At 29.8% G+C, this 19,605-nt stretch overlaps 3 protein-coding genes across 5 annotated transcripts in view; 2 read left to right on the plus strand and 1 right to left on the minus strand.

Moving 5' to 3' along the window:
• LOC107455484 (uncharacterized) overlaps nt 1-19,605 on the plus strand; it is a 383,034-nt gene that overhangs the window by 297,401 nt on the left and 66,028 nt on the right. The gene's annotated exons all lie outside the window — the stretch shown is intronic.
• LOC122269346 (glutamate receptor ionotropic, kainate glr-3-like) lies at nt 5,727-7,010 on the plus strand. Its single transcript, XM_043041962.1, has one exon. The coding sequence runs from the start codon at nt 5,727-5,729 to the stop codon at nt 7,008-7,010; it is 1,284 nt and encodes a 427-aa protein (XP_042897896.1).
• The window catches only part of LOC107455486 (nucleolar and coiled-body phosphoprotein 1), a 49,908-nt gene continuing 41,869 nt past the window's right edge, over nt 11,567-19,605 (minus strand). For all 3 annotated transcript variants that reach the window (XM_016073073.3, XM_016073072.3, XM_016073074.4), the window contains exons 3-4: nt 14,845-15,081; nt 11,567-13,391 (exon numbers count right to left, since the gene is read on the minus strand). In XM_016073073.3, coding sequence (XP_015928559.2) covers nt 13,206-13,391; nt 14,845-15,081 — 423 coding nt within the window. In that variant the 3' untranslated portion in view covers nt 11,567-13,205. The remainder of the gene's footprint in view (nt 13,392-14,844; nt 15,082-19,605) is intronic.

Consider the following 19,605-nt stretch of genomic DNA (forward strand, 5'->3'; position numbering starts at 1 on the left):
AACTAAACTTTTATTAGCGAAGTTTTGTATCTGTCAAATTCGAATTTTACAATCGAAATTTCGACCGTTCTTCAACTAAATAAAGCACTGAAATTATTTCTATGTGAGCTCCGTGGCTGATCTCAATGCACCTTTGGTCAATGTTTTTGAAATGCATTAATAATTTTTAGCGTGGAAGGTTTCTTTTTTGGTGGAATTGTGAAATTCAAAGTACATAGACAATACGCCATGCACAAAACTAGTTAGTCTTGTATTTTTGTAGTTGTTTGTTTGTTTTAATGCTGCTATTTTACATTCTTTATATTTATCTAACGTATCTTCCTTAAATGGCTACGAAATACTTTATGTAAAATATCATTTTATCATCATTTATTGCTAAATACTGAATTCATGCTTGGTAGTTACATTTTAAAATGCTGAGTTATTTAAAAAAATAAAATGGAAAAAAACTAAATATTACTAAACCAACTACTGAACTTTAGAACTAAATTTTAGTAATTGTATATCCATAAAAAATTTATTGCAATAGAAAGAACTACTGCAAATATGTAAAATGTAGAATCTGTTTAACTAGTTTAAATTTTTTAATTTATTGTTTTCATTGAATAATGTTGATTATTTATATAAGTTGAATAATTAAATTTTGATAATTAATTAAATATTAAAAAAACAAGGTTTATAAATAATAACTTTTTGAAACAATTTATTTAAAAATTAAGTTAAAATTTTATATAAGTTGTTCTTAAAAAAAACTGAAGAGAAAAATTTAAATGATAATTCTAGTTTATTCAACTACCTAGTTATATGAACATTAAGGATTAAGTAGAAATTTCCCAGACAATTCTTTCTTTTTAAAAAAAATATTAATAATAATAATGTTAATTATAATCATTGCATTCCATTTTTGAATTAAATCTAAAATAAAACAAAATAAAAATATTTAAATTATTATTTTTATTATTACTTTATTACTTTAAATTGTCTGTCAAAATCTGCTTACTGCATGATTTTGTATTCAACAATCAAATATACTTTTAAAAAAAAAAGAAAGTAAGAAAGAAAACGTTGATTTTCGTCGCGTTCATCGGCCTCATTATCGTTGAAGAACAAAAGAACGACGTTGAATTATAGTATTCATAATTGAAATAATTCCTTTCAATTAGAGAACACTAATCCAAAAAAAGTACTAAAATGTGCGAAACGTTTTTTTGATGTTTACTCGTGTGCGCAATACTTAAAAAGTTTAAAAACCTTTTATGGCATGTCTATTTAGAAAGAATTTTTCAAAAAAAATAACAGATGGCAGCACTACAGGTTACAATGTAAAGAATTTATTCAAACTTTAAAAAAAATAATGTTAAATAATGTTTAAAAAAAAAAAAAAAAAAAAAAACGATTTTTGGCCAAGACGAGCATAGACCACCATCTTTTTGAGAAATACGTCTTTTTGGGTTGTTTTTTTTTTAGAATGAAATTTTAATTATTAAATTAAATAAGGTACTTTAAATGATCTGATGTGTTAACATAATTCTATACAAGCTGTATTTATGTTTCAAGTAATTTAGTTAAAATTAATAAGCATGAAATATATGCGAAAATAAAGAGTATTGTATTTTTACATAATAAGTGCAATTTTTTTCTGGCTCCAACTGTTATATGTCTGTGATTTAAGGTAATAATTTACGGGCAAAAACTATTCTAATTTTTTCCCTAAAAATTGTTAAATTTTTTTCATAAGGAAATATGACCAAGTTTGATAGAATTGTGTTTTTTTTTTCTTAAAAATTTTTATAATTTTTTCCCCTAAATGCTTGCCCGCAACCGCGGAGAAGTCATAGACTCTAGAAAATAGAACAATGACAGGCACTTTAAATTTCTTTTCTCGTTCATGTATTCTAAATATTTAAGACTATTTCGTTTAAAAAAATGAGTCAAATTACAGATATTTTATTTCGTTCCTTTTCTTTTTTCTGTACTTTCATTTATACTTTTAAATAGCAAGAAAAAAGGTCATGATAATCTAATAAAAGCTTCTGTCATTATTTCTTTCACATTTTAAACTACTTATAGTGAACGTAAATAAGAATAATTATGTTAATGTCCTGATAAGAATAATGTTAATCTCCTCAATTTTTAGGTGAATTGAATCATTGGCTTGAATTGGGCGAATCGGTTATAAAATTTCAAAAAAGCACTATTTTTAAATTTTCTTTTCTCCAGAGCTATGCGACCGATTTCATTAAAATTTTGCCCTTTGTCAATTAATATTACATACTTTAAAGGGTTTTAATTTTTATTTTATTTATTTATTTTGAGCAATGTACTTCATTTTTCGAGATATCTTTATCAGAGAAGTGAAAGGTTTGTGTACTTAACATTTATTATACCTTCTAAACCTTTATTCCTGTCCTCTTAAATTCGGTACTTAAATGTGTAATATTCCATAGACTATACTTCGTATACTATAAAAAGACACCCTTCTCTGCACGACTCACGTGTAACATTTGTGTTTTTGGCATCGTGTTGTTGATCAGAAAATGAATCTATGTGTAAATTCCAATTCAACAAATTCGTGATTTAGCATTGTAACAACCGTGAATTTACATAATCAAGGCCAGCGCTAAGCAATCGCCACCTCGCCAAATGCGATAAAATCTTAAATTTGGCGAAAAATTGTGTTTTCGTGTAAGTATTGGCGAATGATTTTTTCCACTGGAAGGAAAAATATATATTTAACTCGTTCCTCAAAATGATGTCAAAACGAATTTTTCTAAACAAATCAGTATTTTTAATTCGATTGCAGTATTTTTCCGTAGATGCGCCACATGACCAATAAGAATTTAGTCCAAATGACATAAGTCTGAAACAAATGACCGTAAAATAGTTTTCCATGGTATAAAGTCTAAAAATATAAGAAAGATAATTGGTTTGCAAAAGCATGAATAAAAGTAAAAATATTAAAAACTAACGGGCTGACAAAAGCATAAGTAAAATAAACACATAAAAAGATAAATTTAAATAATAAAAGCAAACGATAAAATTAGAACACCAGAAAGTTGTTGATTTTTTAGAATTAGTTTTGTGTGGAATTTGAGTTTTCATATATCCCGTTATGGGCACTTTATCTAGTTGTTTTATAATATTTTATCTATCCCGCTACGGATGAGTTTCCTTATATCCCGTTACGGGTTTTTCTTGTTGTTCTATGATCTTTTCACTATCCCGTTACGGGTAATTCATATTTGTTACTGTTTGTGTTGTCTGTTAATAAAAGTTTTTTTATAAAAAAACTGAACAGTTCTTTAATATAGCTTGATACGCTACAGCGGGAAAAAATTAATAATAAAAAATTTTTAAGATTTGCATTTGGTGAAGACTTTCGAAAATTGGCGAAAACTTTTGATATTTGGCTAATTTACTGGCTAATAGTTTGAAATCCTTAGCGGGAGTTTGATAATTTCAGACAACTTATCTCAATGCATAAAAAACTATGTTTTTTTTAAACTACAAATTTTGCAATTGCTGTTTTTCGAATTTTCATACCTACTTACAGAAAGTGAAAGTAAGTCCTTGAAAAATATTCTAAGAAAATAACCTTATTTTGATCACAAGACAGATGTAGGCAAATTACGTACTTTAGATCTAATAAATAAGCAATTTTTTCATTTCCTTTTTTTCCCCCGAAGTTTTACGTCGGATGTAAAAGACCAGTTTCTTCGTAATTTTTCCGAGGCTGCTTTTGTTTCGAAAGGAATTACTGAATTAATGCCAATTATCAATCTATGTAGGGAATAAATACATTAAAAAAATTAAATAACCGATAAACCTGTTTTGACAAAATAACTTATGCCGCCAACTCATTTTTGGGTGATTGATTTGTCTTTCTGTACAAGATAAAGAATGGATTGCAAACAAGATAAAGTACGTTTTTAAAAATGCATATCTTATTTACGAAATATTAACAAATAAATCAAATAATTCTTCATTTCACGAAGAAAGTTATTTTATAATAGTTCTAGTTACTAAGCAACGTCTTAATACTTGAAGTCATTCAAATATGGGGAAGTATACAACAAAAATTTAATGCGAAATATTATATATATTTTCCTAAATATAGCGTGACAACTGAACAAATAAGCTACAAAAAAAATCCAATAATTTTTTCTCCTTTAACTAGTTTGATAAGATGCTTATTTTTCTCGGTAAATACTTGATTACATCATCCCAAGTTTCTAACTAGAACAAAAACAAAATATCGATAGTAAGCTATTTTTTTAAGTTCAAGTTAAAAAAAAAACAGTTTAGTATGTTTAATATGTTTGATGTTTTAAAAAAACAGTTTAGTATGTTTAATATGTACGTATGTCAACAGTTTAATATGTTTGATTATGTTCATGAAAAAATAAGTTGCTAAACACTATAATTACGAAATTATTAAGGATATTACGTGAGATAATTATCTATATTTTAGTTTTTGGAATATAAGAATATGTTAACATAAATATGGTAGCTTTTTGTTAATTTGTTGTAAACATTATCACATCAAGAAATTAAATGGTAGTTTGTGTTGTTGCTTATCTTCTTTATCTGACATAAGCTCCAGGGCAACAAGAAAATCCTCAACAAAAAGGGGATTAGATGCAAGATCCACCTTAGAAAGTCCAAGACATACCAGAATATGTTCCGGCGAAGCTAGTTTCGGCGAGCACACAGCATTTTTAGCAATCAGGGAAGATTTCTCTGCCTCCCTCAAAATTAAGGCAAATTTGATGATGATTATGTAAGTTATTTGCAATTTTTTTCAATGCCTGAAGACATTTTTTAGTTGGACAATTTTGTGTGTATATACTATTGACCCAGTGTATGCTTTGTGTAAAATTTCGTACACATAGAACTTTATCACACCAGGTTTTATCGCCATGATCAGTGATATTTTATCGAAATGTATTTGTGGATCGGAAAATATTTAAAATAAACACGCAAGTATGCATCTTTGCGATTGCATAAAAAAATATGTTGAACTTATCGAAAGATATTATTGTGAGAATATATTTTTCGTTACGTTTTAATATTAAATTATTCGCTACTTCAGTATCAAATTAGTCGTTATTTTGAAGAATCAATTGGAAAATTATGTCTTCAAATATCAAGAATTACTTTCCTTCAAGAATACATTTTCTATTACTTTATTAAAACTATTCGTTACTTCAATATTAAGTTAATCGCCATTTCAAAGAATTCATTGGTGAACTTAAATGCTCATGTATATTTCATCAAAAATACTTTTTTCCGACTTATTCGTATTAAATTATTCGGTCCTTCGGTGATAATTTAATCATTATTTTGAAGAATCCATTGGTGAGCTTTCATGTTCGTAACTATTTCTTCAAGAATATAATTTTCTGACTTTATTCGTATTAAATTATTCGTTCCTTCTGTGATAATTTAATCGTTATTTTGAAGAATCCATTGGTGAGCTTATGTTCTCAAATATAACGAATTGTAATTCTTCAAGAAAGTATTTTCTTTTACTTTATTAGTATTTTTATTCGTTGCTAAATATATCGTCAATTTTCCTCATAAATTTAAAAATTATTATGACACACAGTGGAAAAAATTTGTATTATTTTAATTAAAAATATCCTCCAAAATATCTAATTATAATTATTATTCGTCTCAATCAGATATTTCCCTAACAGGCTTTTAACAGTTAAGCATTTTCTGACATGTCAACAGTTAAGCAAATAATATCATACCCAAGCTCATTACCAAAATTTAAAACATGCATACATGAGCTCATCGATGTTTACATCATTAAAGAGATCAAACCTGACGCTCGACCGGTACTGAGTGGATATGAAGGGGAATTGCTTCACTTGATTGCTGATGGCCTACATATATCTCTGGAATATTATGTTGATGAAATAGGATGGCCGACAACCCTCCCAGAAAATGCTTCACTACTTGACGGTTGCCTTGGTATGGTGACACGAGGAGAAGTAGACTTTACAGTATCCAGTATGAATCAAAATCATGAACTGTCAAAATACGCTGACACAAGTTTTCCATATTTATACCTAACTGTCCGTTTCATGACGAAACTGCCGGATTATGTTGAGAAGCATTTTGTTCTAATGGAACCGTTCCCACCATCAATGTGGATATCGGTTTTTCTCACCCTTTTATTAATAAGTTTGGCTTTTTATTTGATTCAGGGTAGGCGTTTAACTTACCCCGTCCAATTCTTCAAAAGATTTTCCGAAGTTGTGTCGCAAAGTATTCGGGATGGCACGAATTCCATTCCCGAGAGAATTTTGCGAGGGTTTTGGATTTTAGGGGCTTATTTCCTGACTCTCTTTTATATCGCTGTGATTTTGAATTTTATGATAGTGCCAAGACGTCAGCCTCCAATCGATAACAATGAAATTTTACTGGCTGCGGTAAAAAGAGGAGGTTATAAGGTAGGGACACCATTAGAGATAAAACAGATTCTTTTTTATATGGAAACCAGCACTAACCCAACAGTAAGAGAACTTGCACGGATTGTTGTTAGAAACGGATGGGAACTCAGCGTGACAAAGGACACTTTTGTAGAGCACCTTAAGAACAATTTTGCCCTAGCTACCACTGAACTTGGACTTCAGTTGTACAACCAACGTGGTTTTCCCGTCTCCATTTCGAAGGATGTTCTCTTCAAATGTAACCTCGCGGCTTTTATGTCGAAAAATTTTCCTTTAAAAAGAAAATTTAATGAGGTAGTTCTAAGAATATTCGAAACCGGTCTTTATTCGAAGACACTGGATCATTATGTTTTTCAGTTGCACTTGAAAGACGATGCATGTCAATGTGAGGAAGCTCGCATTAAAACATTAACTTTAGCAGATATGGAAGGAGCTTTTCTACTTTTTATCTATAGTACGTTAGTCTCTACGGGGGTTTTATTGATTGAAATTTTAGTGTCTAAATTAGAGTGGGAGAGAAAACATAAGCAAACGAAACTTGATCTTTAATACCTTATCAGTAACAAGCTTCCTAAAACCGAAAGAACTTTAGAAAACTTCCGGTGTATCCCTCCGCTTATGTTATGCTTACGAGGTGATCTGTGAACAGGCTTAATATTTTAGGAAACTTTATTAATGTGATTATGTTTAAATTTGCTAGTAATTTTACCATTCATAAGAGTCTCCTGTAATTTATAAATTCTGACTGGTTATGAGCTTAAAACAAATTTAAGAAAATAAAAGTCAGACCATGAATAAAGTGTAAGGTTTGACATGTTATGAGAGATATCCCTTATTTGGCTATATTAGTGTAAAATACCGCCCCAAGTAGCACATAATATTATATAACATCAGAAAATCGGTAACATCTAACGTTATCTTGCACAACTTCTAATATTAGAAAGATACAAAAAGTCGCTGTTTGCTCAGCCTTATATAATATTAGATTCTATACAAACTAATATTATCTAGCGTTCGCCATAATATTATTTTGCATTAGTTTTGATGCTATATAATATTTGAATTTTGAATTTTCTGATATTTTGCTTCGCTTTTTTTTTTTTCGGAGTAAGCAAGAGGAAGATCGCCGTTGATAATTTTTTGAGTAGCATCATAGCATGATTGCTGCATCTTCCAAACTCTTATGTTAGTTTTGTTGAAATTAAAATTTAAAAAACGCTCTATATTGTAGACACTAGGTACTAATATAATAATATTTGATGGAGCCATTTTTCAAGCTTAGGTGTAAAAATCAATCGAAAGTAGTAGCCCAGACGAATTTCAACCCCTAGCGCCATCTGTGTTTAGCTTTACACACCAACCATAGTTATCTACTTGTAAAATTAATGTTAAAAATTGTAAGGATGGACTTGAATTTTTTATTTTTTAAGGTAAACAACAAAAAAGATAATTTTCAGACTTAAGAGATATTCCAAAAATAAAATTTTCTGTCTGAACTGTAGAGCGAGAAATAATCTTTCATCTAATCATGGATTATCTTTAATATCAACAACAGTTCTTTCCATAGAATAAATTTAAGCACTGTGGCGATTAATATTAACGACTGTTGAAATCTATATTAACTACCGTGAAAATAAATATTAACTTCTATAATCTAACAAAAAAGTGCTTCTAAGGTATCCAGTGGAATATAAAAATAAACCTAAGTAGAAATATGTTTATTTTCAAAAAATAAACAACATATATAAATAATTAATTGATAATAGTAAATATTACGCTAAAATTGAACTAAATGTTACTGATATTCTAGTATTTGGCTATTAGAATGATTAAATATTTTTTATTCCACAGTGTCGAAATACCGAATTATCTTTGCTTTTAATGCTATACTGCCATAGATTTCAGTGGCGCTATCTGCGAGATAATTAATGAACTAGAAAAGTAGATAACCTGTTACATTACTGTTTCTTGTAATATTTTGTACATTGTCTCATAGTATTCTGTAAATAATGTTTCTTTCTTCATTAGTGTAGCTGTAGATATGTTGTATTTAATATTTAACACTGAATTAAAAAATACTCTGAAGTAATAAATCATTTGTTTAGGTGAAATGACATTTTTTAGCGTTATTTTTTTACATGGTATCTATTCGAAATTATTTGGTTTTAATTTATTTGTTCGTAAATAGTTTAGATATGTTAGATAAAAACAAATCGATAAAGTTAGGTAAAACACTTGTTTGTACTTATCCTAATTTTTTTAAAAGATATTTGTCATTAATATTTAAAACTCTTTAAAAAAAAATAATAATTTGAAAACTTTAATTTACACCATGTTAACAAATTTACCTGAAAAATATTGCTTTAACAAATTAACTTTTGAAAGTTCCGTAGACACATTAAATTTGATTGCAAGCCTCAAATCATTTTATGAAAGATTTTGAGAGCACAGATCTTTAATATATTTTTGATACAAAGCTGTGTTCTCTTCAAGTGCAATGACAATATAACTTAAAATAGTCTCGAAAAATATAAGTTTAAGTTTGAAGTATACTATCGGGTTAATTAAATAAAGAATTGCAATTATAGAGTTCAACTTCGCAGTAAATTAAAAATTGTCACAAATTTGAGCAATAATATAATTTTAAGACATTTCAAAACTTCTAACAGTTCTTTGCATTTAAGATTTTTGCAGAATTGTACTCAAATTCCAATTGTAAAATATATTTGTTAAGAAAAGGTGAATAACTAAACTTTTTCACTCAAGACAAATCTTTATAAAATAAGTATAGATGGCAGCACTAAATTTGTTTAAGCTTACATAATTAAAAAACTTATACAAATGTGAAAGTCAAACTTGTCAAGATATGAAATGTACCTTTTATTTACAAATATGCAATCAAAATTTCTTTAAATTATTAAACGTAAGTTTTCCAGTTCGTTGTTCGTTTAAAAAGTTCTCAAGATGCTTAATAGACAAGACTCTTCTACCTAAACTATCGGAGCTATATTTTCAAGATACACTATTTTTGGGGCAAAAATTCGAATTAGCCAAAAAAAATTGGATTGTTTTTTCGGATTTTTGTCGTCAGCACTTGTTAATAAGCCTAAAGGTTTGATATTCTACTCATCGACTTGAACCATAGTACCATATACCATAGTAATACTTAAAAATCTGAACATTAAATCGAACGTTATTCATGGTTTGAACTTCTTATTTTGCACGCTATATGTACTAATCAAGAGCACAGAACAAAAAATTATTTCTCTGGGTAACTTTTGGCTCTAAAGATCGAATTTTCACAAACCAAACTTAGTGATTAGAAAAAGTTGACCGCAAAATGTCCTCCTCTAAGGGTAAAAGTAGATAATTTAAAAAATAGTTCAACAATTTGTTTGTATGGTCTATGGGCCATTTTCAAGCGATGCATTTAGGTTTAAAGCCAAATCAGAAGCGTAACGTGACTAAATTTTAAATTAATTAAATCGATTATATTACTTAAAATCGATGTAGTTAGTTATACAGATTAACTAGAAATAATTAAAAAATTATTTTAAATTCGATGCTAAATGTATGAATTTATTGCAAAAACATTATGAATCTATACAAAACTGCTGCCCCGTATTGTTTAAAATAACTTTTCTACTCCGGTTTTTTTTACCGGTTAAAATGCTTAGTGCATGCATAATAATATTTGACATACAATTATGAAATGATGTATGTTTGGCGACGGAACCTGACTAAGGCAGGGGCGATTGCCCAGGCCCCCACATCAGAAGGGGTCCCCCAAATCGAATAGAAAATTAATTTTACGCTTTCTTCACGAATAAACTTTTTTAAAACAAAATATCAGCATAGTGTAAAATCCGTTAGTTTTATGTTAGCTTCTTTATTAATCTAGCGTAAGAACGCAATCTATATTTCTTAAATCCATGGCTTTCTAGGGCGGAATTCAGCTACATTTTCGCAATTACGATGGACAAATTTGGCCAAACAAAAGCCTGTATTTTTACATATTGCGAAATGTGATATGTTTACAAAAAATACAGGCTTCTGATTGGCTTCATTGAACCATCGTAATTGCGAAAATTTAGCTGAATTCCGTTCTAATGTCAACGAGGATATGAATTTTTCGCTGCTAGATGATAAAGTTAACAATAAAAAAGCTGCTTTCGGCATAATGGACATAGAATTGTCAGAAAATCAATAAAATGGACAACGATATTTCGTCTGACCATTGGAGGGGGAGGGACTTCATAGCTATTTTAGGTTCTTGTAAGTTTTTTTGTTATCTATAATGAGGTGAAAAATTTAAATACCTTCATAAATTCGGTTCTTCATTACTGAAGTAATGAAGCAGAATGGGCCCCCAAAGAAGTTTTTGCCCCGGGCCCCAATTAGGTTAGGTCGGACCCTGTTTGGCGACCATGTTAGGGTAGTAATAGAAAAAATGCTGCTTTTTCCTGGAAGGGCGGGCAACAACATTGTGATATCGTCTCATGAGATTTCACATGGTTAATTAAAGAAGAAAGCAGCAATGCAACATTAGTATTAATTTTAAAGTAGTTCCGTCATTAATTTTAAAAACATTATTTTCCTTCTAGTAATGTATCATGATTAAATATTCTTTGCTTTGTTCGTGATAAATTATTGATGTAAAGTAAATAGATAATATTTATAGCTAAGAAAACATTACCATTCTTATAATCTTTTCAATTTAAGAAAAAGTAATTAGAAAGTTTAAAGTGAACCATGAAGTGTGTGTATTTTTTTTTGTGTGCAAACTAATGGAAACTAATTACAACAAAAAAAAAATGCAAACTAATTATGGTTAAATTACTTCCTATGTCAATAACATTATTAGGTGGTGCTAAGAAATATAGCATCCTCTTAAAACTAGAAGTCAAAGTTCTACTCCTTTATTTTATTTACTTATTTATTAATTTGTAAATCGTAAACACCGTGTAAGGGTGATGAAGTTCTAAATAATTAAAGATTTAACTTTCAGTTCGTATTGCGCTAATTACACATGAGATGTAATTTAAAATATAAATATATTTTCAATCTTATGAATAATTGAATATCTTTTATGAAATAAACGACAATAACGATCACAAAATATTTTCATTAATAAAAATATAATCTCATTTGTTTTTCACAGCTTTTAAAATATAAATACTTCAAAGAGTTTACAATATTCAATATCGTGTCATTATGTATTTACAACAGTATCATGGAGATTCATTTATATTTATACATTGTAATTAACTGGCCAAAACATATCTCATAAATCATTTATAATCATTTCAAATAGGTTCTTCTTCACCTTTTTGCTTCCGAGAGCCATATCAGTAAATTCAGTAGGTCCCATGGGCTGGTTATAAAGACAAAGAAATATAATATGTAGCAGAAGAGCGATAGTAGTTAGTTTTAGAGTAAATTACGATTTTTTAATCCCTCACACATTGGGATTTTGTTTGATATTTAAACAAAATTATAGTTGAATAGATATGGCTCACTTCTAATAATTTTAATACGTTATCATTTGCAAAAGGTTTACAAAACCTTCATCGGTAATGGTTCAAAAATGGTAGTGAAGACACAGGTTAGACAAAAGAAAGCTATTTTCTGACTGGATCTATTACGATTATTGAAACTGGTTTAAATAATCGTAAACCGAGATAACTATACTATTTTTTTAAAATTATTTTTTCATGAATGAATAATAATAGACACGTTTCTTAAAGTTTTGCAGCGCGTTGAGTCTTTAACATGGCTCGAATCTTCTGCAGTAACCATATTGTACTTCACAAACTTGAATAATCAATATATTATTCATTTTAAATGAATACATAGATAAATTTAACACCTTATTAAGGTTGTAGCAAATTTAAACCGTGATATGATTCAAGGCGCTCTCTTCAAATATTAGAGTTTAACATGGAAGGGATTTTTCAGAAAATATTGTTGCTTACAGAAATTTATCAGGACGCAGAAATAATTCCCGTGTTAAAATGAGGGCAAAAAATCCTGGCATGGTTCATGTTAGCACTTCGTAACAAACTTATCAGAGAATATATTGTTGCATACAGAAATTTATCAGGATACCAAAATAAATCCCATTTTAAAATGCTGGAAAATTTTTTGGCACAGTTCATGTTAGCACGTAGTGACAAATTTATCAGAAAATAAATTGTTGCATACAGAAATTTATCAGGGTACCAAAGTAAATCCCATTTTAAAATGCTGAAAAAAAATTTGGAACAGTTCATGTTAACGTATAGTGACAAATTTATCAAAATATATATTGTTGCATACAGAAATTTATCGGGGCACAGAAATAAATCACGTTTTAAAATGAGGCCAAAATTCCTTGCTCAGTTCATGTTAATACGTAGTAACAAATGTATCGACATATTTCAGTAACCAGAATATGCAAATCAATGTCACATTACAGCACTGTGACTTACACACTTTTTGTAGTAAGTTGAAATAAATAATCCTTAAAACAGCACTGCGTCAACGCAAAAGTGACTCGCCTTACTTTCATGTAAAGGCATCGAGTGACAAAACTGCTTGCGTTTATATGTCATTACTTTGATTTTCCTTCTCTGAGCTCCCTGATTACACTGCGTATGAGTCACGGTGACTTTTATTCATGTACTGAGCAAATGGCAGCTGTTGATTTGCTCATTTTTTCTTTTTTCCGTGGCAACCTTTGACTTGAAAATCAGGCAATCTTGACTAGATCGTTTTTCTTCTCAAGTAAATCATCACGCCAGTGACTATTAAACCAATTAAAATGACCATTGCAAGCGCCATGAGTCCCATGTTTCTAGCCCGCTTCCGACGTTCCATTAAGAGTTGCTTCCTCATAGCTATATCCCATTCCTCCATTTCCCATGGAGTCATGAGCCGATATTTTTCTTTCTGTAAAAATAAATATACATTATATAATCATCTTTTTTTACGTTCAGGATATCAATCAGAACACGATATCAATTAGATATCAATTAGTTAAATTGTGATGCTTAATTCAGAGGTATGCGTATGTATAGAATATCTGGGCTACACGGTTGGAATAGACCAACAACGCATTAATATGAACAAAAACTTTTGAAAATCGAAAAACCAAGAGCTGTACTGGAGACTATTAAAATTGTAAAGCTTGAGGTGATATAATATTAAACCAAATCTACATTTAAGAAAGTATTGGGGAAAATATCACAATTTCTATAAAAGCAATCAAAAATTTCTGTAAAAATCAGGTGTATGCTGTATAGCATAAGGTGGTACTCTATAAAATACATCTACAGAAAGGTGAAAATGGACATTCCATAGAATGCCAAATGACAATCAGACCTAGTACCAATAGATACATGTTTGTTATATACTGTCGGTAACGTAAGTAATAGGTAGTATTTCATTATATTTTCAAAGTAACATTTGTATTTTGGGGGAATGAACGATATTTTTAATAATGAGCCTTTTTTTCCCTACTTTGCTAGGTGAGCATTCTTCATTTTATAAAATTCTTAGATATTATACTGTCTGTCGCGAAATTGATCAATGATTTGAAAAATCAATTTAAAGACTGGCTGAAATCTGTAGTTTTCTGCTTTTTACCTATAAAATTAGACAATTCTCAAAAAGTTTCGAAACAAGGAGTGGCTCACAAATGGCGCGCCTATTTGAAAATAATGTTAAAAAAATACTTTTTTTTCTTATTTCATGCCAGCTCTTTAAATCAAGCATTTGCACAGATGGCTACTAATTTTGTACTCAATCAAATAGTTCCACATTCTGACTGTAAATGGTAGTTATTTTACAAACAGAAAACGTAGCAAGCAATCCATTCTTATCTCCATTAATTTCTTTTCGATTGATTTATCAATGCATCGGTAATTTTTAATCCATAATCTTTTTTCTAGATCGGTTCTTAGAAAATTTCCAAAATTTCTACGAGATTAGAGCTCTATAGACAGGAAATTCATTTTAACTACACATACACTCAACCATAGCCCGTTTTTAGCTGTAGCAGTAATACCAAGTAATTTTGAAACCCGTTCAGTGACTGAACTGGTACTCCTCTCTCTACCTCAGCCAACGAGATTACTTTCAGCCCGACAGATTAAACTAGCACCTTGCTACATATAGACGCCTGTTCGGCAACGTGTGTATGCCAGGATCGAATTCAGAGCCTTCGCCAGGATAGCAAGCGACGCTTTAACCGACGCTACCTCAGCACCCTCATTTTGACAGTTGATCGTTGATATTTATCATCAAAAGAGCGCTCTGAAACAATTTGAAAATGTAACTTATCATTACATTGCCCCAAATCTGTCAAACTTATTTATATGTGTTTGCATACTGTATTTCTTACCAAAACTTTAGTGTCAAGAGGTCTTCCTTTGCTTTTTCCACTTTTCCCGACGCTTTTTTCAGTTTTCTTTTCATCGCTGTTGGTAGTTGTGTCCTCTTTTTTCTCACTTTCTTCGGGAATAGTGGGAGTTGTTGTCAGTGTTCTCTCTGACGATGAAACTTCAGGAATGGTATCGGACTGAAATTTCACTTTTCGACTGATTAAGTCGGGGTGCCTTGTTCGACACGTACACAAATCCTGCAAACAATTGCATGAAAATTATAGTCAAGAAAAATTAACGTATAGTTTTCTTAACAAAATAAAAAGCTAATTTTTTTTAGTGAAGTGAAAAAAACCCAAACAATTGCGTAAAGGAACACTTTTTTTTCAAATTGGAGCCAAATCGAACTTTCATATACAATTTAAAATATGTAATTAAATCTAAAAACTTATAAAGGAATAAATTTACCCCAAGCTCACGGGCATTCACACCATACCGTAAATATTTCCACATCCGAAAATACCAACATCGGTACATTGTCTGTAGATTGTTTACATTTCAATACAAGTAAGCGAAAGTTTGTTGTTGTCTACAATGCAGCCTTTACAGCATACATTTACAGAAATAAAAGTTAACTATTAAAATATGTATGTATCTTTTTAGTAGTGTAATAAGGATATTTGTGTTTTAATTATGCTTTGTAAACTGTATTAAATAATTTTATAAGAAATAATTTCCATCCGCTTCGGCTCTATTTAGCCTAGTTAAAATTCATCTTAATATTCTACCTGTACTACGCGTATGTTTAATTTAAAAACTAATTTTTTCTCACGAATTATTAAAAATGTTAAAAGGACAAAACCTGAAATATGATAAATCGTAGGTTTTACGGGTAAAACATAGCTTTTACCAAAATGGCTTGGTGAAAGTTCGAAGCCTGCTTTAATATGATTCCGTTTCGATCTTTTACCAAATCTTTGTGATAAAACTCAGGAGTTACAAATGATTTATATAAATCCTAGGTATTGAAGACAAAACCTAGAATGTACCAGAATTCCGGCTTTTAAAGCTACATATATATGCATCGTAAATAAATTAACGATTCTTACTTTATATCGTCGAGTAAAAATAACTTTACTGACACTTATGTCTATCTTACTTTATTATGTGTATCTGTTATTATAAATATTTCTGCTAATGAATATCAAAAGTGGCGGCAGTTACTTTGCGCCAAAAGTAGTGTATAAGAACATTCCTAGTGTTTTATTAAACTACTTTGGGTGTAAAGTAGTTGTCAACTTTTTTATTCGGGGGAGGTGGTTGAGATATTATACCTTCGATTTAATTACTATGATTTTAATATACAAAAATTTTAATAGCAATTTTCAAATTTTGATTTTTTTTATTCTCACATGAATTTATTGCTGTTCTTGATTAAATGATTGGTTGTAAGAATCCTCTGTTCAAGAGTCCCAACTCACCAAGCAGTGTAAAATACACCAGGAACTGCCCTTGGTTCTACACAACTTTGGTGTAAATAAGTTGCCACCATTTTTGGTGTCATGATGCGCTAAAATTTCTTGCATTGTGTAATATAAACGTAGTTGTGACTCACACTATTTTTCATTATTCTTCGCAAACCCACTGTGCGTACGAAAAAAAAACGCGAATGGAATGAAATCAAATTGAAATTGGATTATTTAAGATGTAACATCAACTAAGAAGCAGCATCTTCACGTGCGACAGATATTCGTTTTTAAATTACGTTTATGTTCATGAAGTGTTTAGTGTAACTCCATTAAAAGAATGGTATAAATCATTGTTAAATGCACAAAAACAGAAAATATAAATTTTTTTTTCTTCTAAAAAGATGATGTTTACGTTATAAAACCAATTTCAATAGTTCGAAAGGTTAATCTCAAGTATGCGAAACAATCGCATTTAAATATTAATTAAGTTGTGAATCAGGCAAGTATCGAAAACTTACTTTCTCTGAATTAACTTGCGTTTTTTTTTTTTGTTTTTTTTGGATGGATTTAAATTTTCGACTATCAAAATAGAAGGTTCAGACGCAATTTGTTTATTCAGGAGAATCGAAATCTGAGTCCTTTATTGTTAATTCAACTTTTTAATGTCCTTGGTTAGATATCTAAAAATAATTGCGTTATTCAAAACTCCTTAGACTCACTTATGAAACTTGTTTATCCAATTAGATAGTTTCATGAAATAATTTTGAGTAATTTTTATTATTTTATTTCAATCAGAAATTCCGAATCATAAGGCATAAAAATTTTCATATCATTTTAAACTACGGAATTTTAAATGAAAAGTTTCAATGAAATAGGTCAAATAATCCATGAGAAATGAAAAATTAGAAATACAACTTTTATAAAATTTAACTACTCTTTGATTTCGTAATTAAATAATTTAAATCCATGTAAAAAAAAATTTATGCCTTACCATTTAAAACTTTATCTGACGATTATTAAATAAAATGATAAAAAAAATAATTTAGAATTATTAAAAATTATTTTTTCCATGAAACTAACTTCGGGTTGAAGAATTTCAAAAATGGGTGCAGGAAGTTTTTAAATTCCGATGTTAGTTTTGGGAATATGATCGAGATATCTATATATATATTTCTCTTACACGGCACCAAAAAAAACCTCATTACAACTCCCCGAATGGCAACGTTAGAAAATCGACCAATGATTGCTGCTAAAAATGTCACATAGCAAATGCAGATGAGGTGGCTCAACATATAGCACTTTTAAAGACGGAAAAATAACCAGAGTGAGCATTATCACGTTGTTCAATTCAGCTGCGGCAATCTCATACTATTAAGCTAGGCAGAAGTGAGTAATAGATCTCTATTTTAGTATTTTGTCGAAAGCGCTTTTCTGAAGTACTTTGTACAACTAAATAAGATTCTTTTCACAACACTTAAATATTTACTTTATTTTCTTCATTTATAGAGAAAACAGTCGGCAAAGAATTCTGTTAGGTTAAAAAACCTTTCGCTAAAAAAAGAACGAATTCTAAAAGAAATAAAAATAAACAACTTAAAAAATAAAAATGCTGTTGCCAGCCATAGAATTTTTTGAAAGTTAACTTAGCAACATAAATCAAAATGACATAGAAGCGCAACTAGATCAAAATTATGATACCTGAGCGCTTGACGTAACAAATCCTTCAATTCTATAAGTGTTGTATCGCCAAATGCCCAAATTAACAATTGCAATTTCAAATTAATATTGAAATGTACAGGTTTAGAATTTTCTACAGTGAAAAGTTTTCGGAACTTCAGTATTCAAAAAAGTATACATAAGCTAGACGTTAAGAACGTATCCAATTAGCGAGCATAGCGAGCATTGGATTGCGAAGCAATCCGAAATGAACTGCGAAAGCAGTTTCGGGGGTTGGCGAGCTCCAGCGAGTAGGGGGCGAAGCTTCCTAGTCATATATATTTTATTATTGCATTCAAAATGGGTCAGTCATTTAGCGGATACAGCTAAAGCTCGTAAGCCGTCAATAAAAATATTTTACTAATTAATAAAAATATTAACAATAGCAATCCGCCGGAGTGTTCCATTGCAAGTCGAAATCCGTAATTAACCCAGGATTTATCGTTTTTTATGGGAATACAAAAGAAACACAATTTGAAGAGGCAAGAAGGAGAATATTAGAACTTGCATTTTTAAAATTATTTTGTGAAATTTTTCCTGAAGTAAAATTTGTAAAGGTACCGCTAAACGAGATTTTAAACCAGGGGTGTCAAACTCAAAAGCTAACTTGGGCCAAATAAACAATGCTTAACTTTAGGTGGGCCGCAAAAAAACAATCAATGCTCATAGAAACAAATATTTTTATTTTGAATTGTAATAAACACATATAAAGTTAAATTATTGTTTACGTCCTGATACTTGACATCTCTTCTCTGCTATTATCTTTTCTATTTCGGGAGAAATTTTATTGGCCCAGACTACTTTCAAAATTGACCCAACGTGAGCGTTATTAATACGGTTTCGGACAAGAGATTTATTTCCATTCATAACAGGAAATAATTGCTCTCACTGATAAGTACTTCCAAACTTGGAAATAATTTCATACTCGAATTTTCGATTATTTTCAAACCTTGCTGGTAAATATTCGTGAAATTTAGGCACACCCACTTCAACGAATTTTGCCTTCAAATTTGAGTCGCACTGAATCTCAATCACTTCCATTTGCATATAACTGGGTACTGCGTCTATATTTATTGAGAAAATTGAAGAAAACAAACAAAATTTGTCTTCCAAAGAATTAAAATCTTTAAACCTTGTTTCAAACTCTGTTCTAAGATTTGAAATTTTTTTCTGCATATTTTTGATATGATGCAGTATCATCTAAACTAGATTTGTTCTTGTTGCACGTTGGGCATTGCGTTAAATCTTCATTTTTCAGTTGCCTTTCCCAAAGAAATAGTTTACATTTGAATGCTTTTTTAATTATGTCAAACATGTTCGTAATGATCTGATGCTTGCCTTGTAACAATAAATTTAAATCGGATAAGTATTTGGTTATATCAACCATAAAAGATAAATCGTGCAACCATATTTGATCGGAGAACAAGCTTGTATCTTGATTTATAGTTTGTAAAAACTTACATATTTTTTCTTTCAAATCCCAGAATTGATTGAGAACATTGGAGCAAGATAATCAACTTACCTCGCTATAATAGGATAAACCTGATTATGTACTAATTGATAGCATAGTGTGAAACGGACTCCATTTCAGCAAAT

The sequence above is a fragment of the Parasteatoda tepidariorum genome, chromosome 3 (assembly GCF_043381705.1).
Source record: "Parasteatoda tepidariorum isolate YZ-2023 chromosome 3, CAS_Ptep_4.0, whole genome shotgun sequence".
In the NCBI taxonomy this organism is placed as follows: Eukaryota; Metazoa; Arthropoda; class Arachnida; order Araneae; family Theridiidae; genus Parasteatoda; species Parasteatoda tepidariorum.